The sequence below is a fragment of the Pangasianodon hypophthalmus genome, chromosome 28 (genome assembly GCF_027358585.1).
Source record: "Pangasianodon hypophthalmus isolate fPanHyp1 chromosome 28, fPanHyp1.pri, whole genome shotgun sequence".
NCBI lineage: Eukaryota > Metazoa > Chordata > Actinopteri > Siluriformes > Pangasiidae > Pangasianodon > Pangasianodon hypophthalmus.
The window spans coordinates 8,689,094-8,714,734 of NC_069737.1; the positions used below are offsets into that span (position 1 = coordinate 8,689,094).

Sequence of the window (25,641 nt, forward strand, 5' to 3'; positions counted from 1 at the left end):
ACCACGCATAGCACCTGGCATAAGATCATTTACCACTGCACACTAGAGACCTGTGTTAGGCCACCAGCTGGATAAAGCTTTCACTAACCAAAATGTCTCTCGAATTTGAAAAGGAATTAAGTTGCGAGGTAATCGCAGCTGTACCTGCAGCTGCGGCTACTATCTAGTGAATTTTTAGAGCAGATTTAGATGTACCTTTGTTCAACTATGTTTGATACATCAGGTGTGCTTCCCAGCAACAAACACAGAAGAGCTAATAACCAGGGTTGCCAAGTTTAAGCAAAATTTCTAGCCCAACTTCATCTCAAAAACCACAAAAAAGCTTTAAACTAGCCCAAAAAAGCCGAACCTTTTTCAAAAGAAGACACGTTTTTCTTCTTTTCTCAGCCATTGCATGGAAAACAAGTTCACTGTGGTACACACGCATTTCTGATGTAAGGACATTAACCACTCCATGATCCCCCTTTCTTTCCTTCTTGCAAGATATCTTACAATAGAAATGGTTCTGTACATCATATACAAACTGTCTGCACTTACGCTTTGCCTTTGTTTGCAAAAATTAATTGGATTGAATTAAGTTCAATCATTCTCATACTTTATTTTCTGCTAATGCCTAATGCCTTTATTTTCTGCTAATGCCTCATTTCTGCTAATGCCTCATTTCTCAAATGCTAAATTACTGTAACCTATAGTGAAAAAAACAAGCATTTTAATACCCATTTTCTACTACTCCAAATTCACAAGTAATTTGTAAAAACGTGGTTTGAGATTTCATTTACTGTTCCCCAGTGGTTTAGGAAATTCAGGGCCAGGCTGCCAATTTGCTGTCCTCAAATCCCTTGCTGTGGCTTTAATCCTGCATCGAGTAGAGAATAATGATGAAATCCTGTCATAATACGTCCAGGTAGCAGAGGTCAGGCATTACCAGAATAGAAACATTGCTTAGAGAATGATGAAAGGTCTGTATTCACGTATGCGTGTTTGTTTTTATAATTATTATTTTTATGTATTTAATTATTTATTATCTATATCAGTTGCCTACCTCTGTTATTTCTGTCTTGACAGGGTCCAGTGATTGATTGTTTTATTTCATTTTATTTATTTTACATTTTGGGAAACACAGACAGGCCCTTAGTAATAATGGTGAGAAGACACAAATCAGAAACATTCAAATAAAATAAAATGTAAAAAATAATAACAATTATAACCATTATAAAAGTGTAAGTAAACATTTATAGTCATTCACAAGTAGATCCATAAATAAATGTGTAAAATGGTTCTGTGTAATAATAGTTTTCAGTTTAAGGCATCTCTGAAGTTCATTCTAGATATTTAGAGCTTGGCCATCCAAGTCGAGGATGAGCTTATACAAGCATATGTTGTATGATGTAGGTGACTTTGAGTAGGGAAATTAATCTATATCAGACTGATGACCCCTGCTCTAACAAATCAACTATTTGATTCTGCCCCAGAGGAAACATTTTCAGTCTGTTATGTTTGGAGCCCTGTCTGAGACACCCTGATGTTTGTAAGAATATCATTCTAAAAATACTCTCCTGTCTCCCACGGAGCTTTGCACTGGCATAAGCCTTCCTCCTTCCAGTGCTTGCCTCTCACATGACGCTGCCTCTAAACCAGACATACATTGTATGACTTAAGGTCCTTTAAAAATCAAATCTGGTCATCACATTCAATCTTAAAAATCAAGCCACAGTATTTACTGTCAGTGGGGTAGTGATGCCCCGGTAATTACAGATAGTTAGATAACTGGCTAATTGTTTAGCTAAGCAGCGAAGCGATTTGTTTAACTTCATTTATCAGTAGCACAGACTTCTTTTTTAATCAAGAGCTCTAAATAGTTAAGCTAGCTTTTGAACCTACCAATGGAGTTCCTCTGACAAGCACTACAATTTTTATTTTCTTTAACATAGCAACAGAAGGAGTACAGTATGAAATTGCATGCTTACAAATGCACCTATATGGTAGATGAACCTAATAAATTGGTCACTGAGTGTATTTGGTTACATAGGGCTGTATTCAGAGTCGGTTCAACAGTGATGTCAATATTTCTGTGGGGAAAGTTCCTCATATTCAGAATTGATTTGTGCAGGTACTCAAGTCAGTTTTTTGCATGTTGTTCATACCTCCAGAGTGAAAGAGGAGTAGGGCTGTTCCCGGCCTTCTAGGTCAACTCCATTAACACAAGCGCTTACCTTTAAACCCCCAAAAATTGGGGGACGGAAAAAGTGAACTGAGGAACCAGGTTGCATGTTTTTGCTTCACTGTGAAATTTAATACAAATTAACATAAAAGCAAGAGACAATTTAAAAGTAAAAAAAGACCAAGATGTTGATATATGAATGAGAAGATGCCATTTAATAAACTAAATAAATTTAATGTATCGCTCCATGAATAGCCCTAGTTGTAATTATCATATTAATCACTGCAAATTTGGTTTACATTAACAATATGGCTGCCACCCTCATTACTCAGCAGCTTGTAAAATAGCACTTGATCCAGCATATCCTTTTTTTTTTTTTTTTCTTCTAAATAAAGTTAAGTGCACACTACCTGGTGTATCCATGTGATGCTAAATCAATGTCATGAAACAATAATACTGTATGTGTGCGGGATGTGGGCTGCTTTATGATGTTTTTCATTTGCTATTTTGAATTGTTGAATTAAAAAAAAATCCAGTGTTAAAGAAAAGAATAAGCTGAGCAAGCACTCATCTGTTACTCTTACAGCTCACTTTAAGTAAGTGTAGTTCGTACTTTTATTCATAAAAATTTTGGTCTTTGAGATGTAAGTCAAGTCTCCGAATAAGAAGATGCGTAGAGAAAAGAGCACAGGCCGCAAGATTACTGAAGTGAGATAGGAGAAGGGGCGGGACTGTCAGTCATTTCAGATTCATATGTCAATTAGCTCATCTGCCATTTTTATTATGAAAACACAGACTCCGCTTTTGGTATATTATTGAGTGATAACTCATTCTAGCTTACTCCGATGTTAAACTCCAGAGTTTGTATGCAAAATGTGTAAAGTTTGGTGGGTCTGATCAAGTCATTTAAATAGTTATTTTTTTGGTGTTATCCAACTCGCTTAATCATAATCATATACTGGTTTGTTTCATATAGTCTGTGTTAAAGCACTTAACTGTCTAACTAACGTCTTATTTCTTGTTACATTACATGTGCCACCATTTTGTAGCCTTGTCAGTTAGGTTTCTGGGCAACTGAAACATGGGAATTGGCAGGACATGAGAGCTTTTACTTACCTGTATTACCTTTCTATGTGTTTTATCACTATAAAAGCCTCAGAGCTAATGAACCAACCTGCTGAGCCGGGATAGAATTATTCTGTGTGACGTTTTCTTCAATTCTTAAGTGACATTTCATTAATTTGGATGACTCAGTGCTGCTGGGCAGCTGTATGTAGGTCAGTGATGCAGCTTGGGCGAGTGTGTCTGTGATACTGTGTATGTGTGTTTTGTGTGTGTGTGTGTGTGTGTGTGTGTGTGTGAGACAGACAGATTTTCATGCACTCTGTATCTATCAGAGTTAGTAGCATCCAAACATCATGAGGCCACAGAACATTAAATCATTATAAACACATACTGTAATAATGCATACTTTACATGTATTGAAATCGTTTATTTTTAGCCTTAATGTTCTTCTTATTCTGCTGCGTAGGATTTTTTAAAACTCTCATTTGTCTCAATGTCATCTTCTAAGCTTTTCTCCAAATCAGATTATCTGGAAAGAGATGATGTGTGTACATTAATCACTAGAGTAGCAACAGTGTTACACAATAATGTGTGTGTGTGTGTGTGCGTGTGTATTTAGTAGCAGTGATGGATTCTGTAAGGAATTGTAACTACACTGTTTATCTGTGTAACATGTGTGTAATTTCAGGGTTCTGTGTGTTCTGTTATCCCATGTTGATGATGAGTCGAGGCTCCTGATTTGATTTCAGGTTTCGGATCTCCACATTACAGCTTTACTTAACCTTGGCTTCCTTCCTTACTTTTAGCTCATTTTGGGCCAAATCCTGTCAGCACTTTGTCGCCTCACTGTAAGGGACATGTGTTGCCTAAACAAGCAGAAATGCATCCTGTGAGAACTGATTATGCATTTTGTAGATTTTGTATTTTGAGATGTTGTATTTTGTATATTTTTTGTTTCATTAGTTGGTTTTAAAGTTGGTACGTTAACGTTTCAGTTGTTCAAACTGAGATTAAAGTCTTGCATTTTGTAATGCAAATAAAATCAGTATTTAGATGTGCCCTGTGCAATATTTAAATCAAACAAGTGAATTAATTCAGTGCTAACAATACCCTAGGAGATATACAGTATACTGACCCAAATGCCATCGTGATTAACGTGAGCCGTACGACTGATCGCCTCTTTTTCTGAAAGCGCATCAGTATTTTCAGTAAACTCATGTTGGCATAATTACAATGCCCTTTATAATTATTGATATCATTTATGAAAATTATTATATATAATACATATTATGAAAATTAAAATATATAGAAATAGCAAATTTTTTAAGTAGTGCATTTTTCTACAAAACAGTGGTTTCAAAATGATCAGGACCCCTACAGTTAATATTTTGTGATTTTGAGAATAGCAGTCTAACCAGATTGGAGGCTTGTAGAGGGATCTTGGTCCACTTTGTGCAGAATATTTCAAGCTCCCTTATATACTTACATTTCCCTCTTCAATTCAAACCACAGGTTTTCAGTAAATTTGAATCCACAGACAAAGATGGTGACTGCAAAACATTGAATTTTTGTTTCTTTAACCATTTACTGTGTTGATTTGGAAGCATGTTTGGCTCATCATCTTATTAAAATCTCTAACTATGGCCAAGGCTGAAACTGCTGGCAAATGCAACCCGATTTTTGGCTGAAATATCCAGGCGCCATCAAGAGCTTGTGAACCACCAGCCACAAACCAGCCCCGAAGCATCACTGATCCACCACCATGGGGTATCAGGGGATTTTCTATGTCTGCAGTTCGCTAAACATGTCTCATCTGACCACAACGCACAAAAGCAGGAGTAGCTCTAATGATGTTGGATGAAGTACAGGCATTGCATTTTGGGAGGACTTTTTTAAAAAAATTTTTATTTATTTATTTATTTATTTATTTATTTTACAACCCTCCCAAACAGCTTGTTGTTGTGAATGTTGCATATTACAGTTATTTTATTAGAGTCATCTGAACTGTGCAATTCCAAAACTGTCTCTAAGCTCTTGTTTCCCTCCTTCACCAGCCTCCTCTCTGGTGGGACATTGTGCTCATGGGTCCAATTCCTGGCAAATGTCCAATTGTTTTAGATGAAGAAACTTTTTGTTATGGCTGTAATTGTGCTTAATGGCATTTTATCTTCTTATGGATTGTTTCATATTCATTGCCTGATTTGTGAAGATCAACAACCATCTGGATTTTATGTTAACCATTATGTAGTTTTCCCCATATTAATGGATGATAAAGGGATTTTAAATGTGTGCAACCACATATTTATACCCCAGGAAAACAGGACATGGTTTAGTTTTTTTTTTAAGACAGACAGTTAGTTTGCATTTATTTAAAATATTCCTTATGGGTTGTGTCAATAATTTTGGAACATATTTTTGGGAGAAAATACTCTTATGTAAAAAAAAAAAAAAAAAAAAAAAAAAAAAGTAGGTCTAATGAGAATGATTGTTAGAACAAGATAGTTTCTCCTATTGTTTGAGTGGAAATTTTGAATTATTACATGTAATTATTATTGCGGTTTTCCCACAATGTTTTGTATGATGAGTGCCAATACTTATGCAGGGCACTGTATTTAGTTTTACACTTAGAAGGTCAGCTTCTAGGGTGCAATAGTGTGCTCAGCCATTATTTAGATGAATTATTAATGTGAAGCAGAATTACTTCTTCAGTCCAGGTTTAACGTGCGGTGAGAAGCAGGACACAAGTGCATAAACTCAGCATGTACTTAATTAGGGCAAATCCAAGAATCGTAGTCATAGTCTGTAGCAGGGTCAGATAACAGGAAGGCAACATCCAACAAGGATAATCCATAATCGGAAACCAGGAAACACAAACGAGGATCGAAATGAGGAAATACGGAAACTAGAACAAGGCTTAGAACTTAACAAAACTAAATGCATGATAAGACTTCGCATTGAGACAATGAAACACAAGGGCTTAAATACACAAACTAATTAAGGAACTGAAAACAGGTGAAAATGATCATGACACAATAGGAAGATAAACCAGTGACTTGACAGGGGTGGAGAAAAGACATGAATCAAAACAAACTGCACATGGTGATGACAGCAGTAGTAATATTTCTTTTTTTTCAACAGCTATTTAGGGAAGTCCGAATAATGAAGATCTTGAATCATCCAAATATAGGTATGTATATGTGTGATAAACATTATTAAAGCATATAATACATAATTTCATTACCCCAGTAATATTTTGATTGTTTTAAACATTTAATAGGCTCCAGATAGTTTTGTATTTGACATGGTTTTATATATAATGTATATTTTTTCAATTTTCAGTGAAGTTATTTGAAGTAATTGAGACTGAGAAGACACTTTATTTAATAATGGAATATGCCAGTGGAGGTGAGTTTTCAATTCATACTGTGTGTGTTTCACCAGTATTGCAGTATTATACGCTCACCTCACCAGCTACTTTTATAGGAACATATGTACACCTGCTCATTCTGCATTTATTCAATCTCCTGAGGGTTGCATGCAAGGGTCTCTAGAGTTTAGATAGAATGGTGCAAAAACAAACAAACAAAAAAAAACGTCCATTGAGGAACAGTTCTGTGAATGGAAATGCCTTGTTGATGAGAGAGGTCAGAAGAGAATGGCTAAACTGGTTCAAACTGACATGAAGTCTACAGTAACTCAAATAACTCAGAATGCACATATCCCTGTCCATCAGGTTTACAAGTCTGTAACTGTAAAGTCTGTAAGTCGGTAACTGTAAATTGTTTAGCAAATTTCATGCACAGGGATGTTAAACCACATGAGCTCTGTCTCTCTTTAAACCTTCGCACTGTTATCGTGATTGATGTCATGACCTGCATCTCAAATGAAAAACTATGACCTTCTACATTCAAAAGTACTTATTAATCTAGATGTTCCAGAAGACTAACATTTCAGTTGGTTTGACGGCTGCATGAGATGTTTTTAAAATGCGAACACTAGCCGTAACAGGAAAACTGGTTAATGTTTGTATAACGTTAGTTTGTTTAGTCATTTGTGGACACCGTTTCACATGTTGCTATACTGCCCCCACTTTATGTAGGTATTGCAGCACATGGACATGTAGGGATCTGAGGAAGTGCAAAAATGTCACTCCAAAGGACCACAGGATGCATGTGGCAGCAATCTTGCATGCACATATGTGTAGTGTATGTATAATGCAAGCATAATCCAGGCTTAAGACACCTGTTAAGTATGTAACATGAGCATGTTTTGGAGAACAATCACATGCAGTAAAGGCAACCATTAGCTTCTACAAGGCAAAAATAGTTAAACAGTTTTTGAAAAATAGTTTTTTCAAAAAGATTTGATTATTTTGAAAACGAATGGACTGGAAATTGGGACAGGGTCCGTGAGACTGACCCAATAAAAGCATTTATCTGATTTCAAAATCTGTGCTCACTAAATGGTGAAAAAACACATAAAATCTAATTTGATGAGTTGCATGTCCTATAATGTGATTTTTAATGTTATTTGAAACCAGATTCTAATGTGGCTCGAATGTGGCCTGTCAAATCAGCTGTATCAAAAAAATCAAATGCTTGTCTGAACATGGATTGTGTCACAGCACTGCTTGTAAAATTGGCTTCTAAAGGAATAATAACATTCATGCCATTTGATCGGTGGCTTGAGGGTTTCTGAGAAGGTAAAGGGGAGTGATGGCTCAGTGTTTAAGGCGTTGGGCTACTGATTGGTTGTGAGTTCAAAACCCAGCACCGCCAACTCCTTGAGCAATATTCTTAACACTAACCTCAACTGTATGTTGCTTTGGATTAATGCAAAGTAAAGAAGAATGTTAACTGGAGAAGATGCCACAGCAAACTTAACTGAATTGGAAGATAGGGTTGCAGACTTCATTCTTCCAAACTGGTAGAACTGTATGCTGTTGTGGAGTGATTTATACTTACACATTAATCAGAGTTAACTTAATTAGAAGAAACATCACTATACCTGACAGCCCTCTGCTTTTTCATTACAGGTGAGGTGTTTGATTATTTGGTGGCTCATGGCAGGATGAAAGAAAAGGAAGCCAGGGCAAAGTTTCGTCAGGTAAACTACAGCCAAGCAACCATTACATTCACGTAACCTCATCAATCCCATGAATCCACTCTCCTCACTCATTCTCTGTCCAGATTTACAAACAGCAGCGTGTAATCATGTAGTGGTCCTAGTGTGAATGTGCACTAAAATGGCACCTAGAGATATAATTGTTGTTATTTGTCTTTAGCCCACCTTTATTAATACAGTGTTAGTTTCTTTTTTTCGCTGTTTCATGACAGCTGTGTATATCATGAATCAGAGGAAACATGAGTCACCAGCAGTGAATTGCATTTTGGTCTGATTCGCTTCAGTAAGATTGGTGAATCAGAGGGCTGGGGGTTAAGTGTGTGTGTGTGTGTGTGTGTTCTTGCAGCCTCCCTCATTCTCATGCTGTACATCTGCAGCACTGGTGCAGACCAGTAGCTGATCTGACCTTTTCAAAGCAATTCACCCTGCTTTAGGTTTTGCATACTAATAAACCGTTGCCGTACCTCTATCCAGCCTGTGACGCTACACTGGCATTGCTATTTAGTGTCAAAGCATGAAGCTGCAAGCAGGGGCACAGAAAGACATTCTGAGTTTGGGTGCTGAACTTTTACGTGTGATACATGTGATATACAATGACATCTTACTAAATTCTATGCCAAACTTATTTTGTTTGTTTTGCGATTGTTAATGAAATTACTTTAATTCAGAGACAATAATAAACTGCTAAGCACGACACACATTCAGCAACACACCAAAAATGGACTTTAAGTATGTGCACTACATCACTACACAAGATTTAAACACAAGAATGATCTATAAAAACAAAACAAAACAAACAAAAAAATAACACAAAAAAATTTTTTCCAGCAAATTTGGTCATCTGGCGTTTCCCACCCAACCGCCAAGTCTCTCTCCTATCATGACAGCTACCAGCTGGGGAGGGTATAGGGTATAGGCTAACACATGCTTCCTCACAGACACGTCAGGCCGGCCAACAGCATCTATTTATCCAACTGCTGCTCATGCTGCTTCACAGTGCAGTGTAACACATCTACCCTCTTCCACATACATGAGCTCACAGATACCCACAACTGGCTAGTGTTGCTGTGATTGACAGAGAGAGTAAAAGCTATCATTCACACTGGCCAGTTTTGCTCCCTTGGCTCCCAGCCACAGATGGGTGTGGCAGCGGTCTCCTGATGATAGAGAACTTTTTTCTTTTTTTTTTTGCAAGACAGGCAGCCTGTATAAATCCATGCAAACACTGCACATTGGCAGCAACTAAAAATCATCTTATGTAGACTGTAGTATGGTAGTTTCTTGTAAAAAGCCTAAATTCTTGTTACGTATGTCATAAAATCAGTATGTAAGGAATAAAACATGAGGGGACATACTGTTATAGGAAAATAAACATTGACGGTGTTTTGTGATGCGGTCCGACATCAAGTGCTGACCATCCCAATGTTAATTTTCAATAACAGTACACCCCGAAGTGTTTTATTCCTCTTACACTACAGCATTGTTAAGACTTACATTTTTTATTTATTACAGCATGACGTAATTTTTATCCATATATACTTGCATTTAATGCTGTGGAATGTCCATTGAACAAGTTTCTGTTATCACTTATGTTATAACAGCAATAAATAGGTGTTGCCTCATCAGCATGAATAAAAACTTGTGACTTGAATTACAGTTGTAACTACTGTCAGAGCTGCTGTTTTAGAAAATTAATCACCACCTTCTGACCAATCTGAGTCGAGAATTCAACAGCACTGTGGTATAAAGGCTAATGACTACAGGCTGATAATGTTAACCTGGACAGTAACACACAGGTTGCAGGCACTGAGAGTGGGAATTTGTGATCGTGATAAGCTAATACTTTATTTTAAGTTATTTAATTCAGTTTTTTTTAAGCACTTGCAGTTGAGGTCAGACAGTCCTGAAATGAGGACCACGTAAACAGATACCCTGATATGATACCTAGGATGTCCTTTTTGATGCTACATGCATGTTATTGGTGTTTCAGATTGTATCTGCAGTGCAGTATTGCCATCAAAAGAGAATAGTACATAGAGATCTTAAGGTAAGTATTAGTTGTAGAAAATGAGCATTTCAATACATATTACCTGAAATTTAAGCCATGCATAATTATCCTAGAAGATCTGATGTTCTTTCTTAAAATTCTGCTACTACTAGTAATACAAGATCCGCTAACTTTGAATTCATAACTATCACCTCTTTGTTCCAAACCCAAGGCTGAAAACTTATTGCTGGATGCCGACATGAATATCAAGATTGCCGACTTTGGCTTCAGCAATGAGTTCACGGTGGGAAATAAGTTGGACACGTTCTGCGGCAGTCCTCCCTACGCCGCCCCTGAACTCTTCCAGGGCAAAAAATATGACGGGCCTGAAGTAGACGTCTGGAGTCTCGGGGTCATCCTGTATACGCTCGTCAGCGGATCACTACCTTTCGACGGCCAAAACCTTAAGGTTTCCTTTATATTATGCTATAGCTGTATCAGAGAATGTGAGATAATTATACAGCTATATACATTATTTATGTCTACATTTAGATGTGTTAATATAACTTTACATATCATGCATTTGCATATGCACCAGAATTTTTTAAAATGTAGTGCTGGTGTAGAAAAACACGCCAAGCAATGTTAAATTTACACATCTAAATGAAGACATAAATATATCGCTTTATAATTATATGCAAATTATATTATATTGAATATAGTCTTTCTACACCAGAACAAAAATTATAAGTAAATTATAATACAAAAAAATATTGTATTTATTTATCTATTTTTTTCCCAGCATATTAATGTATTATTTATATTAAGTAAGGAATAATACATGACAGACTGTGCTGTTATATGAAAATAATGCATGCTGGGGTGGTGTGATGCTACAACGGTTTAGAGTTAGATTAACGTTAAGTTAGTTCTTGTTCTCACCTGCGTTGAACAGACATTCCCTCACCAGCCTTGCTCTTCTTCCTTTCTGTCTGTCTGTCTCTCTCAAAAACCATAGATTGTCATTTTATTGAGAAAACGGACAGTATGAACTCCTCTGTACTGAGGACTTTCCTGCGCTGATAAACTTTGCAAAGCCCCATGACTGTTACAAAGTGCTTACAACCGAGACTCCTGTCATAAACGTTAAATAAATATTAACTAAAAAAAAAACATCACCACATCAATGATTATAGGTTTTGCTTTGTTAAACAATCCATTATTAAAAAAAAAAAATTCCATTTATTATTCGTCTTAGATTATGTGACGGGATCGCCATACAAGTCCCTGTGTATGAGCTGTTACTATAGAAACAATAACATATTAGAGTGAGCGAATTAATATTAACCTGTCCTTCATGTTACAGCCGGAACTACTTTCCGAGCCGCACTGTTATACAAAAATATTGCACACCTTCTGACCAATCAGATTATTATTATTATTATTATTATTATTATTATATAAGCATGTGTTCTTACTGTTTTGTTATACTGTTGTCTATTAGGAGCTGAGAGAGAGAGTGTTGAGAGGAAAGTACCGCATCCCCTTCTACATGTCCACAGACTGTGAGAACTTGCTTAAAAGGCTATTAGTGCTGAACCCCATCAAACGGGGCAGTTTAGAGGTAACATTCTTGTTTTTCTTTGTTTCTTTTTTTAACAAATCTACATTACTATTTGTTTACTGTTTGTGGTTGGTATGATTTTTTTTTGTTTTTAGCAAATCATGAAGGATAAATGGATGAACGTGGGCCATGATGATGAGGAGCTGCAGCCGTATACTGAACCAGAGCCTGATTTTAGTGACAGTAAAAGGATCGGTAAATGCCTCCTACAGCACTCAAACACTACAGAGTAACCAGGATGTTATACTGTAGGTCAGGACAGTGATGCAGACAGATTTTTTTTTCCAGATTACTCTGTCCCAGATGCTAAAATTCATATATTACTGCTACTACTCGACTACAGTACTCCTGCTCATTTTAGTGTTTTCCCTGCTCTAACACACCCACTTCAACTGTTAAATAGCTGATTAATTGAATCAGGTGTGTTGGGAGCAGGAAAAACACTAAAATGTGTAGGACTAGATCATCTCACAATATCTTAAATGCTAGAATCCATTCTCAATAGATGTTGACAGTCATTATTTTCATGTGTTCACACATCATAGCTTCAGTGGCTTAAGCACTGTTAGTTTTCAATTAAACTGAATTTTATTTGAATAGGTCTTTAGACTTGGTCACAAAGCAGATTTACAGAAATCCAGATGTAGATTTAGATCTCTAATGAGTTTACAGTATCCAGGTCAGATTATCCACTGAAGCAAGGGAGAGCCTTGGGCATAAACTGCATTATGGAAGTGCAAATCTCACATGGAGTATCTATGTGAGACCATCCACAACAGCAGAAGGTGAGTTACAAGTGCAGAAAGCTCTAAGAAGAAGTAATCCAGATAAATCAGGCAGTAGAAGTGTGTCAGGATCAGACGCTAGCATCATTCATCATCCCTCTTTTGGAGTACACGTACAGCTTAATAGAGAGAGAGCTTCTGCAGATATAATGGATCAGTTTTAAAAAAGAAACATCTGCAAGAAGAGAAATGTTTGCAAATATAACATTCAAATCATCAAGTAATGGAATAATGTATTATTATATTTACTGTCCTTGTGTCAGGTTTAGGGTTTTATTTAGGTATAATGTAGTACATAATACAACTCATGACACTCTTATTTCTGATTCACTACTTGTGTACACACTCCCAAACCACATATTACTGAAAATTCCGATAAACACTGTGGTTTGGGATAAACCAATCAAAAGCACAAAGGAAACAGTCTGCACATTTAAAAATCCCCATTAATAAGTGCTACTTCAGTTACGCGAAAATTTGGTGCGTTAAGATTTCTGTGGTTGCATGACTATTGAATTACAGAGTTCACATGGATTTCATAAAACCTCAATTATTATTGAATTACATACTTATTGAATTAGAGTCCTGGCAGATTGTATGATTTCAGAAGCATTTCTGTTGAGTTTAATAGTCAAAGTGTGTGGTGTGTTTACGCCATCTCCTGGTGATCCATCATAATCATCTGTTCACATGGCGTGAGATGAATTGTAGTGTTTCTCTGGGAATGCTTAATATGTAACCATAGTTATAATAAATAACAATCTAGGAGACATTAAGTAGCTTCATTATTCAAACTCTTTGCTTTCATCATTACCCGTATTAGTATTTTAGGTTCCTAAGTGCTCCTTTCATTGTGAATCTGTATATAAATAGCTGATAGAGAGCTCATCTCTGCTCTTTGTGTTCTTCAGAGCTGATGGTGACTATGGGATTCCCAAAGGATGAAATCACGGAGGCTCTCAAGGGACAGAAATATGATGAAGTCATGGCTACTTATCTCTTATTGGGAAGAAAACCTCCAGAGGTTAGAACAATCGAGGGGAAGGGGCTCAGCATGTGTATTACAGCACTGATAAGAGTGTCAAAGTTTCACAGTAAATACAGTGAATTAATTGTTATTGATTAATAATCTTTTGACACAAAGGGCAAAAAAGCAGATTTCTATAATGCAGCAATAGACAAAGCATACCAAAAAATTTTGCTATTATTTCAATAAGATTAGATAAGTTTGAATAAGATTTAAGAATTTGATCTATAACACAGCTGTCTAACCCCCATAATTACAGAAAGCTGTGATAACAGACAGGTTGTGTTTTTGCTGTCCATCACACTCACTGAGCTGATACAGTACAGTAATGATCTCAGAGGTGTGCTGAAATGTGTTATTGATTTTTCCCATTAAGTTAGTCCTTGGAGAGCCAAAGCTACTCTGTGTAGATGCCTGTGTGGCAAAGTGAAGGGTTTTTACAGAGAAGTCATCCTTTTAATGCATCACGCAGATGAATGCATGAAAGAAGGGATGGATGGATGAACTGCAATTCCAAATATAAGGATCATTTCTTCAAAACAATAGACAATATTTTAAAAAAAAAAAAAATCTAGTCTCCTACTTAAGACAGCTTTGATTAATTCCAATTTTCCATTAATTTGATTTAATTTTTTATATCACTATATCCCAGGACAAGCAGATTTCATTTCTGGGTTTTTACTCACAAGGAGGCTCAACAACCAGAAAATAAAAGGTGATGCTGTAACTACAGCACGTGCTTCCGAATCCCGCCACCTGCTGCACTGTGCACATTGGCTGAGGCATGGACTGGCTGATGGCAGAACTTTTTATTAGTCACAGTAATAGAGTGTAGACAGTTTTTTTTTTTTCAGATTAAACACTTTGGTCTTGAACTTGAAGTGGGGAGAATAAAAAATCATAGACTGTTTCTCTGTCAATTCGTCTTTAAACATTCTGTTTTAGTCATTGAATTTTCTTTTTTTATATAAAAAAAAAAATCTAAAAAATAAAAAATCCTACAAAAGTCTGTAACATTCAGCCCTTTCTGTGCAGATGTCTCTAGCATTGTAAATAATAATTAAATCAGTTGTAAATAATTTAATATAAATGCATATGATTAGAGAAACCACGACAGAAGATCTGCTGTTCAAGCAGGCGAGCTGGTTCAAGTGTGGAGTCACTGAACTACAGACAGTACTTTCATTGGTTTTACTACAGCATTAGTTAAAGTACACATTTCAGTCCGCTGGGTGTGCATCCGGATCACCAGCCGCTAATTGACAACCCAGTGCAAATCTTTCAGTGCAATTACACTTCCCAAGACGATCTTAATTTAGAACAAGGATTTTAAATTCATTTGACAGGCCTGATTAAGACATTTATTAGGCTGCCCATATGTTTGACCTCCCTGTAGTAGTGGAAATTTTTGAGCCCTATTGTGTGTTGTTCAAAATGTTTAACAAAGTTAATACACTAACAAACAAAATAACCAAACTATACCTGTGGTAGAACAGAAGCAAAATCCATGCATTGGATACATGGATCACACAGCGTATAGTTTTACAAGATGCAAGACTGGGTGCTCTTGTATTGAGTCATTGCCGAGTGAGTCATTACGCTCAGCTGACATCAGAGACATCACTATTCCAGCTTATTAGTGTCTTTTTGTCTATTTATATTATATTGTAAATATAATAAAGTGCAATATATTTTTTCTGAACATCAAAGCAACATCAAAAGATCAGACTTTCTTTTTTTTTTTCTTTTTTAGATTGAAGGCATTGAGTCTGTGTCCGTCAGCAATCTGTGTCCCAGGCCCCGCCCTACCAGTGACATCAATACCAGCACTAGCCAGTCCCCTTCACACTCCAAGGTCCAGCGCAGTATATCGGCCAATCAGAAGCAGCAGCGGCGGTTTAGCGATCACGGTGGGGATGACATAAAACCAAGTAAAGTAACGAAGCTCTTGCTTTCCTCTGCGTGTCAGTACAGCATGCTTAGTGCCCTGTGCTCTCTGACACGGACTGCCTAGTATCTGTGCCAAACCCTGCAGCATGATGAGTGAATGGCTTTACCGTGTTCCAGCTTGACTTTAATGTAGTTTATCATTTATATCCCATTTGATGAATTGATGTTTATATATGCACTATATAGATTATACAATCATAAATTTGCATGAATGTGTCCTAATTTTATTGCAAGTCTATGCAAATGTTCATTTCTGTGAGCCAAAAAAAGATCAATACGTTATTTGTTTAGCTCTTTTCAATAATAATAATAATAATAATAATAATACATAATTTTATTGCATAAGTCTAAATAAATTAACAAATAAATTAAAAAATTTATTTTATTATGTTTACACAACCTGATTTGTGTGTGTGTGTTATGCGTGTACCCTCAGTGGGTCCCTCAGTCCCGCCTGTAGTGTCGTACACTAAGCGCAGCTGTCTAGAGAGCGAACAGAAGGAGGAGTGTGAGAACTCACGCAAGCTGTTAAGCTCCAACTCAAAGGGAGACGTACCAGCATCTCCTCTGGCCGCTCTGGAGAGGAAGAAATCTGTTACTTCGGCTGGAGTGAGAACCTGCATTCATTCTCTCACCCTTCTCTTTCATATCTCTTTTTCTGTTCTCTGTACATGCATTGTACCAGTGTTAGTAGATGTCCAGTATACAGTGCAGAATACGGTGCAAAAGAAAGAGATCAAAATGGCCAATCAGTACTTATTGTTAATTATTTGGTGGCAAACAATAATGATGGGAAAATGTACAGAACGTTTATTCATTTTCAGCCTTGCAGTACATATTTATGCAGGTCAATATTCAGTATACAGGATTACAAATAAAATATTAACATATTGCTTACTGTTTTTACTGCTAAAGACCGTTAAATATATTTTCTGTTAAATACATTTTCCCATCATTATTGTTCATTATTGTTATCGTTCATAAATCACAAAAAAGGTCTTCAACAGTAAAAAAGTATCAAATCTGTAAGAACATTGAACTGTAATATTGACCTGCATAAATAAGGACTGCATGGCCATTTGACTGACAATAAAATGATGGTCTCTGACTTTCACATGCCTGGTTGCTACAATCTCCCTTTTGCTTTATTTTTACATAAATACTTTGTTATTATCAGGAAATAGCATTAATCTATTATAGTGTAATCCATAATCCGTAATCTAAAAATGATGGTTCATGTTTATGCTAAGCACATAACCTTGCATGTTAAGCAAATAATTACTAATCATTTTAATTAAGGCATTTTGGCTCAAACAGAACATAAAGGTTAAAGAAAGTGAACACTCTAGTTCCTGTTCTCTCTCTCTCTCTCACTCACTCATTGTTCTGACATTTTTTCGCAGACTAATGGAGGCATGGCACGCAGAAATACATATGTGTGTGAGCGCTCAGCTGACCGTTCCTCCGCCATACCCAATGGCAAAGACAGCAGGTCAGCACTCTTCACTCAGTATTGCAGATTCTAGGATTTGTATCCAACAGTGTAAAACCTACTGTATTTATATATGCATTTATATGGAGGTGCTGGTTTATTATGTTGCACTTTGTTGCAGCTTCTATTGCATTCAAAGAAGTTGGGCATAGATTGCTTTAATGGTGACATACTGGAAATGTTGCTTTGAATGTAGATAATCTGTAGCCATGAAGTTGATCAAAAATGATGTTCAGATACACTATTCCATTCAAATGTTCTTCAGGAAAATATTCCTCATACCATCACACTGACACCCCTGGCCTGTACTCATGATACCGAATAGAACAACTCCATGGACTCATAGTGCTTTATGCCAAATTTTGATCCTTCCATCAGCATAACATGGATTGTCTAAGTAGGCAACTTTTTTTCACTTTTCTCGCATGGCCACTAGAGACATGGTAAACTTTCTTGTTTTTTGCTGACAAAGAACAAGAACTCTCTGATCCAAAGAACAGCTCTGATCCAGAAACTTTACTTCCATAGAATCATCAATCTCTGGTAGTTTTTTGCTTTTGGCACTATTCTAACTAAACCCTTAAAACAAACAAACAAACAAAAAACAAGATGATAGCTGTTTAGGAGATCTGGCATAATTAGTCCGAAATATCATCTTAAGTTCAAAGTCTGTAACATAGAGGGGCCAGCATTGCTAACAAAAAATCCTGGCAGGCAGACAGAAAAAACAGACTTTACCACAAAATCCCTAGCGTATATCAGTGGATGGGAACAGAATAAATGATAAAACATACTGGCTGAATTTAACTTTAACTGCAATCTGCAGAAATGTTTGGATTTATGTAATTGTATAAGCTTAGTTTAATACATTCATTCATCATTCATCTTCAGTAACTGCTTTATCCTGGTCAGGGTCATAGCTGTTGTAAAATTAACATAAGTACATATCCAGTCTTACTCCAGTCCATGTCATGTATTGCATATAAATTTGCATTAAACTGTCTACTACTGTAGTGAAAGATATTTTCTTTTCATTACCTGCCTTTTTTGTAGAATTGAGGATCGGTATACATACGTTTTCAGAAAGTACACTTTTATTACTGACATGAAGGAAAACATCAAAGAACTAGAACTAGTCTGACTAAACAGCAAGACCAATTACTTAAATTAATTAAGGATCCAATAACCAAAAAAACACAACAAAAAAGAAAAGAAAACCAGTGGTAATGAGCCAAACTGCATACAGCTTTCTATAATGCACTTTTGTAGTGCATTATAGAAACAGTGTAGTCACTAAAGTACATTTCAGTAGCTCAGTCTCTCTCTCTGTCTCTCTCTCTCTCTCTACAGTTTAACAGAGGTTTCGGGCAGCACTACGTCAGCCTCTGGTGCTGCTTCAGCTCTGATGTCTACAAGACAGAGATACTTGAAATCCGTGTCTTCCACAGGCGCCTCCTCCAAAACCACCCTGCCACCTATAGAAGACAACAGCGAATACAAGGGAAGGTGAGTAAGAAGCCTGCGAACACGCAGCACACTCATGCTTTGCTTTCAACCACTTTTGCCTGCAGGTGGTGCCATTTCTTTTTTTATGTGAAGTAAGATCTTATTTAGAGTCCATGCAGATCCACTGGTACAAATTATATTATAAAGTGCTGTTTTGCACTACAGTATTGTGATAGTATGATATGAAAATGACATACCTAGTCCACATTTGTACTTCATAAAGCATTTCCCCTCCGTACTTTTTCTCAGTCCAAGCGCCAGGCCTCCATCCACCTCACCCTCCGACCATAGCATCAGCACTCCAGAGCGCACTCATTTCCCCCGAGGGACGTCCAGCCGGAGCACCTTCCATGGAGCGCAGCTACACGAGCGCCGCAGTGCCACTTACAACGGCCCACCTGCCTCGCCCATCCTCTGCCATGACACAGGCGCCCTAGCACCAGCACGCCGGGGCACATCCACCGGCATCATCAGCAAAATTACCTCCAAGTTTGCCCGCAGGTAAGTGTGTGACAGGGTAATGCGTGACATGGTTAATGTAATATTGCCCTTTCTCTTCATTTTTTCCTCTAAGAATAGAATAGTAAGGAATAATACACATGGGGGCTTGCTGTTATAGGAAGTAATCAGCTGTCGAAAATAAGCGCTACCACCCCAAAGTTAATTACTTTCAAGAAACAGCACATCCTGAAGTGTTTTATTCCTCTTATATCACAGCATTTTTCCAACAATTACAATGTTCAATTTATTAAGGAACGACATGTCATGTTTTTTAACTGTTTATAGTTACGTTTAATGTTGTGGAACATATGCGAGACAAGCTAGTTCCTGTTATGTTATAATACTAGAATAAATGCATTACTATGCATGAATAATTACTGCTGTCAAAAAAAAAATCAACTAATCAGATTTGAGAATTCAGTAGCACTGTGTATGCTGAAATTAAAATTGTGTCTCCCATTGTTACACGCACAGAGAAATATACAGGTGTCCCAAAAGTCCCCATACATAGGGGACTATGAATGTTAGCACCACATCGGTTGTGCCTTCATCATGTGGATGTTCGTGGACGTCCACTTCTTGGTTGGTCCACAACACTCCCAGTCCTTTTGAATTTGTTAACATTTTTGGCAACAGTGTCGTTTGTAATGTGCTTGCCATGTTTCCTGTTAAAGGAAAACCTTGCAGCCTTGCAACAGCTTCTTGATCCAGCCATGAGAATGATTTCAATTTGTTCTTCTTCTGTCAAAGGCATTCTTAAAGGCTAATCTGAAAAATAATATATAATATAAACTAAGTATGAAAAAACTTGGAAGACATTTTGCTAAAAAGTGATAATGTCCCCTGTGTATGGAGACCTTTGGGACACTCTGTATACTTAGTAGAAAAAATGTGCACCCCTTAATTCTATATGTGTTCTAAAAGTAAGCATAAGTCAGGACATTACAGTCAGTAATGGCCATGTGGTATAAATGGACTAGCCCTAGGGGTAAGCCTTTTCTCTCTTTAAAAAAAAATAAGATGTCTACATAAGATTAGGCTTTGGCATCATGTTTTGTGGAACAAAGGAATAATAGCACCATGGTCATAAAAAAAATGCACAGAATGGTATACAGTAGTTGCTTTGATGATCTTTTAAGTAATAGTCATGTCAAATGATTAGACATGAAACTCCCCCTAATTTATTAATGTCTTTGGAGACTAATCTGAAAGTAAATAGACTAAGCATACATTGTCCATTCAAAGTACACATTACAGAAAAAGACAAATTGCTTGCTTGGCTAACAGTAAGCGTAGCATAATTAGGTTTTCTATTTACCGTCCTTGCTATTCAGAGGAGACACGGCATTAAGCAGGCATTACTGACTTGGTCTACTTGACTTGTGTTCTTATGCGTCTGCATAATAGGTTACTTCAGATCATTCTTATGCCTGCTATGAGACACATAACGCTTAACCCTGACCGTTTTATTGTTGCAGCTGTGAGTTATTGATAGGTATTAGAATTTTTTAGTCACTGAATAGCCATCAATGTAGTAATAATAATAATAATAATAATAATAATAATAATAATAATAACAATAATAATAATAAAGGCAGCAAGGTGATGAACATGTACATTTAAGCACAGCTAGACCTTTTGAATGAGAGTGTCGTATGCTGCAATTAATATAAATGTAAAAAACGTACAAATTGAGACCATAAATCTTTGGATGTTTTCCAGCAATATCTTGCAGAATGTCTTATTGCCTCTGTTTTCTTCTAAACACATTGCCTCTGTTTTCATGCAGTCACAGAATTTGTCCTTTTGGTTTTCATATTCCCCTTTTAACAGTAGCACACTCACTCCCTAAACTCCTTTGTCTGATCCTGAGCTTGATGTTTCCCAGCATGTAGCCAAATTCACTTCAAGTGGATCTCTTCTGGATGCACTAGTCAAAATACTCTGATTGCCCATTTCCCATCTCGATGACATTGCCACATTTTTTGTTGTATGTTCTGTTTGAGCACATTCTGTTACTCCTGTTTTGTATTGTAGCCCTGCGGTATATGTGACTCAAAATGGCTCTCAGAAAATTCATACAACATTGTGTATGTGTCAGTAAACCAGAACATGGTGATAATTATGTGTTTTGATTGTTTTCTGAGGGTTCCAAGTGAAGGGGAGGCAAGTGGCAAGTCAGAGTCGCCAAGGTGAGGTTTTTGGAAAAACTTTTTGTACAGGTTTTAGAAGTGAGTTGGACAGTCTTTCTAAAATCCTCAAATTCGCCACTTTGCTGACAGGAGCACTGTGGGAGAATCGAAAGATGAGACTCGCGACTCAAAGCCACGCTCACTGCGCTTCACATGGAGCATGAAGACGACATCTTCCATGGAGCCAGGCGACATGATGCGTGAGATCCGCAAAGTGCTAGACGACAATGGCTGTGACTACGAGCAGCGAGAGCGTTTCCTGCTTTTCTGCGTGCATGGTGATGCTCGCCATGACAACTTGGTCCAGTGGGAGATGGAAGTTTGCAAGCTACCACGCCTCTCACTCAACGGTGTGCGCTTTAAGCGCATTTCAGGCACATCCATCGCCTTCAAGAACATTGCCTGCAAAATCGCTGATGAGCTGAAGCTCTGACAGGGGCACAGAAAGGAAACAATGTGGCTCAAAGTGGGCTTGCAGCGGTAAGTTTGGTTCATATTTGGCTAGAGCCGAGGTGCTGCCTTAACAGAATGTGCGGTGCTCATCCTGTAAGTTTTGCTTTTCCATTAACTTTTATCACCTTCACTTCTGATGTAGGCCCCAATCAGTGATGTTATTTGGATGCTGATGGAATTATGTGTGTGCTGGTCTGGGAAAACTTGTTGCTGTGGCCAAAAAAGAAGAAAAGGGGATTTTTCTGCATACATACTTTGACACCATGACTTAGGAAACCATAAATATAGTATACTTCACCGGAACAGCATGGAAATGTTTTTATTTACCTTTTTAATCCTGCCTTGGTTGTTTTCCTGCAAAGATCATGTTGGGTAAGGAGCCAGTTTAACAAATACGGTGGTAAAAACAATCAGTCTGCCTAAAGAGTTCTAAAATCTTGCTAGATAAGTACTATTTCCTCACACAGTGAATGTCAGGCTTTGATTGAGTTGTTTGGGAGCTATGTTCCGTATAGCAAACCAGACATAAGCTTAATCAGTTCAGTTTTAGATGCAGGCTGTCAAAATGTCTGTAAAGCTCCTGCACTACAGTATCTGTAAATCACTTTTAACACCATTTTAAAATGCTATAGCTTGTGCTTGTAATAAATGCAAAAGAGAAACATATTTCAATTCAGGAAAACTGATTTGAGAACTATATATAGTAGAAAATATTAAAATTTCACCAAGTGAAGGGTTTTCCCAGGCCGCCACACATACACAGTGCCTTGGAGACGTATTCACCCCCCTGAATTTTTAATTTTAGTTGGTTTTTTTCAAAATTATTTAACAAAAAAATAATTTAGTTGCAATGCTAGTTGCATAAGTATTCACCCTCCTGAGTAGAACCACAGCTGCAAGTCTTCTGGGATACGTCTTTATCAGCTTTGCATATCTGGATCCTGAGAATTTTTGCCCATTTTTGACAGCAAAGCTCTGTCCAATTGGATGAAGATCATCAATGAACAGTAATTTTCTAGGCAGAGATTCTCAGATTGAGGTTTGGATTTTGGCTAGGCCAGTTTAACAAATTCAGGTCCTTGCATTTGATCCACTCCAGTGTATCCTTGGCAGTATGCCTTGAGTTGTTGTCCTGTTGGAAGGTGAAGCTCTGCCCCAATCTCAAGTCTCTTGCAGACTGGAACAGGCTTTTCTTCTAGGATTGTCTATTTGGCATCATTAAGCTTGCCCTCAACCCTGACCAGTTTCCCAGTCCCTGCTGCTGAAAAGCATCCCCACAACATGATGCTACCACAACCATGCTTCACTGTGTGGATGGTGTTCTCAGTGTGATGAGCAGTGTTGGGCATCTTCCCAGCACTGGCGCTTTGGTAAAGGTAGCGCTAGATAGAAAGGTAGATTTCCCAAAGGTAGCGCTTTGTGCAGAGGCCAAAAAGTTCAGTTTAGGTTTCATTAGACCAGAGAACCTTTTCCCACATGCTTGTTGAGCCTAAAACATGCCTTTTGGGAAATCCATGGCTTTTTTCCTCTTCTCTGCACTTTTCCCCATTGTGGAGTCCCCGGGCTATGGTTGTCCTGTGAAAAGAATTACTTATGCAATCACAACTTTTATATTTTTTATTTGTAAATAATTTTGGATTTTTGGAAAAGGTCAAGGGGTACATACATATACAAGGCACTGTATAGTGTGAGTGTTACGCTCTGTCAATAGTATTCAGGGGTTTGGTGTACATTCTGTGCAACAGCCACCTTTAAGAGAGTGGTGAATATTACTTTAAGTGTAGGAAAACATTATGGCCAATATGGTGAAGATGATAAACACAAACACTGAATATCTACAAGTTAAAATTTGTATCCTCCTTTGTAATAACATAACCATAAATGCCAACATTGCTATACATTAATGAAAGCTAATGGTCACCAGTTAGTATTATGCAAGTTGTACTGTGCTACTTTGTAGCTACTAGTTTTCATCGTTATTAGGCACATTCGCATTTTGACTGCAGGTACATTCCCACCTTTTATCCACTTGTACTAAGAGAATAATCTGCTACGTGTTTAATAGCCATTTTAAATGATTTCTCTGTTGACTGAGCTACCAAATAACCAGTATGGATTTTCAAATTGTACAGTTTAGTACATAGAGAGACACGGCTATTTATCAAAGACTGTATTATATGAATATGCATATGTCGTCCTGCAGGTGTGGTATGAATGTTTTGATTGCTGTACAGGATAATGTTTGGGAACATTTTTACAATTTTAGTTGTTCCTTAACTTTTTGTTTTTTATTACATTAAGTTGGGGAAAAGATTTCAATCTTTCAGAGAAGCCATGGAAGAGTTTAAGGCTGATGATGCCACACACACAAAAAAAAAAAAGAAATGGGGACTTCATAACAAGGATTTGTTGCACTAAGTATTACATTGAGTGGTACAAACCCTCTACTTGCACAACCTGTTGACACTGGAGAAATATTGAGAACTGGAGAAAACATTTGAAACACATTGTGATCGTACAGTTCATTATATTTTGCTCATTTGTGCTGCATATACTTAGCCTTTCTTGTATTTATTCCATTACACTATGCCTGCTATGTGCTGCTTTGTATTAGAGAGGCATTTAGTGTTTGATAAAAGAATAATGAGAAAGGAATTATATTTGTTTTTATTTTGTTTTATAGCTATGCATTGCCACATGCAATAGTATACTTTATGTTGGATATTCAGGTTTTGTCACACATAGAAGGAGAGAGAGATAAAAAAAAAAAAACGATGAATGTGTGACATTAAATAGAAAGCAAAAAAACAAGTTTTTGCCTTTAAAAAGGGTTAAATTTAAATAATTCTTTAGGGGTTATAAAGATGCTTCATAAATGTAGTAAATAATGCATCTAATTGATCACATATGGAACTGTGACCAGAACAGTGGACAAGCTGTGTATGTGGATACTACTATCTGTGGCTCATAGAGGGATTGAAATAGTCAGAAACACAAAAACGGTCTCTGTGTCCATGCAGCAAAGCACATGCTGGTTTGCCACTAAAAATCTGAAGTGTTAAAAATACATACTGGCATTTGTGTGTGCACGGCTCTTGTTCAGGACCATCCATTTCACTGGTGCACAATATTAAACTTACTTGAATTAAACATAACATGAAAGTGTGTTCATGACCATTTTTACACGACTAGTTGGATAAATGCTGCATGTATGCTGGTCACTGCTGCTGAGATTCCACTATTAAAAAAGTAGAGCCTGATGACCGTGTATCTTTTAAAACCTGAAGCTTCTCTACCTTGGGAACTAAAATAGACACAAAGGGAGAACACAGACAATACATATTTATCTGATAATATAGCCAAAAAATATCCATGTTAGAATATACAGCAAGCGTGCATAAGGGTCGTTGAATGTAGCCCCCTGCCGTTTTGTGATGTAGTATTATCCCTGAAAATAAGAGATTCCTGCTGCACAAGAGCAGATGCAGCCCCCTGTTGAGGCAGTTTGGCAAATGCGTTGCTCTGGGCAACATGAAATGAGCTGGAATCCTTCAACAACATTCAGGCCAGAGCATGGATCCTACATGAACTTGTCCTGCCCTGCCAGTGAATCATGGCAACAAAGCCAGTATTGTATGTGCCTAGTAACACATGACTAACCAAGGAGTGGCAGGCAATGCTTCACAGACACAGGAAAATGTTCAAACTTTCTAAGACATACGAGTTCAAAGCAGACCCTGTGTGACCGCAGACACCCAAAGAGATTGTAAAGCA

General features: G+C 37.3%; 1 protein-coding gene across 3 annotated transcripts in view; it reads left to right on the top strand.

Annotated features, from left to right (window-relative positions):
- LOC113544397 (serine/threonine-protein kinase MARK1) overlaps nucleotides 1-25,127 on the top strand; it is a 58,056-nt gene extending 32,929 nt beyond the window's left edge. Inside the window, exons 4-19 of one of the 3 annotated variants that reach the window (XM_026943204.3) lie at nucleotides 6,365-6,413; nucleotides 6,566-6,631; nucleotides 8,262-8,332; nucleotides 10,341-10,397; nucleotides 10,570-10,806; nucleotides 11,842-11,961; nucleotides 12,057-12,156; nucleotides 13,658-13,770; nucleotides 15,527-15,704; nucleotides 16,160-16,332; nucleotides 17,127-17,215; nucleotides 18,566-18,721; nucleotides 18,971-19,222; nucleotides 21,370-21,414; nucleotides 21,505-21,894; nucleotides 22,010-25,127. In XM_026943204.3, the coding sequence (XP_026799005.3) occupies nucleotides 6,365-6,413; nucleotides 6,566-6,631; nucleotides 8,262-8,332; nucleotides 10,341-10,397; nucleotides 10,570-10,806; nucleotides 11,842-11,961; nucleotides 12,057-12,156; nucleotides 13,658-13,770; nucleotides 15,527-15,704; nucleotides 16,160-16,332; nucleotides 17,127-17,215; nucleotides 18,566-18,721; nucleotides 18,971-19,222; nucleotides 21,370-21,414; nucleotides 21,505-21,847 (2,049 nt within the window). In that variant the 3' untranslated portion in view covers nucleotides 21,848-21,894; nucleotides 22,010-25,127. Of the gene's footprint in view, nucleotides 1-6,364; nucleotides 6,414-6,565; nucleotides 6,632-8,261; nucleotides 8,333-10,340; nucleotides 10,398-10,569; nucleotides 10,807-11,841; nucleotides 11,962-12,056; nucleotides 12,157-13,657; nucleotides 13,771-15,526; nucleotides 15,705-16,159; nucleotides 16,333-17,126; nucleotides 17,216-18,565; nucleotides 18,722-18,970; nucleotides 19,223-21,369; nucleotides 21,415-21,504 lie in introns of all 3 variants that reach the window. The other 2 variants (XM_026943203.3, XM_026943205.3) reach the window with 2 other exon arrangements.
- Nucleotides 25,128-25,641: the final 514 nt, after the last annotated feature.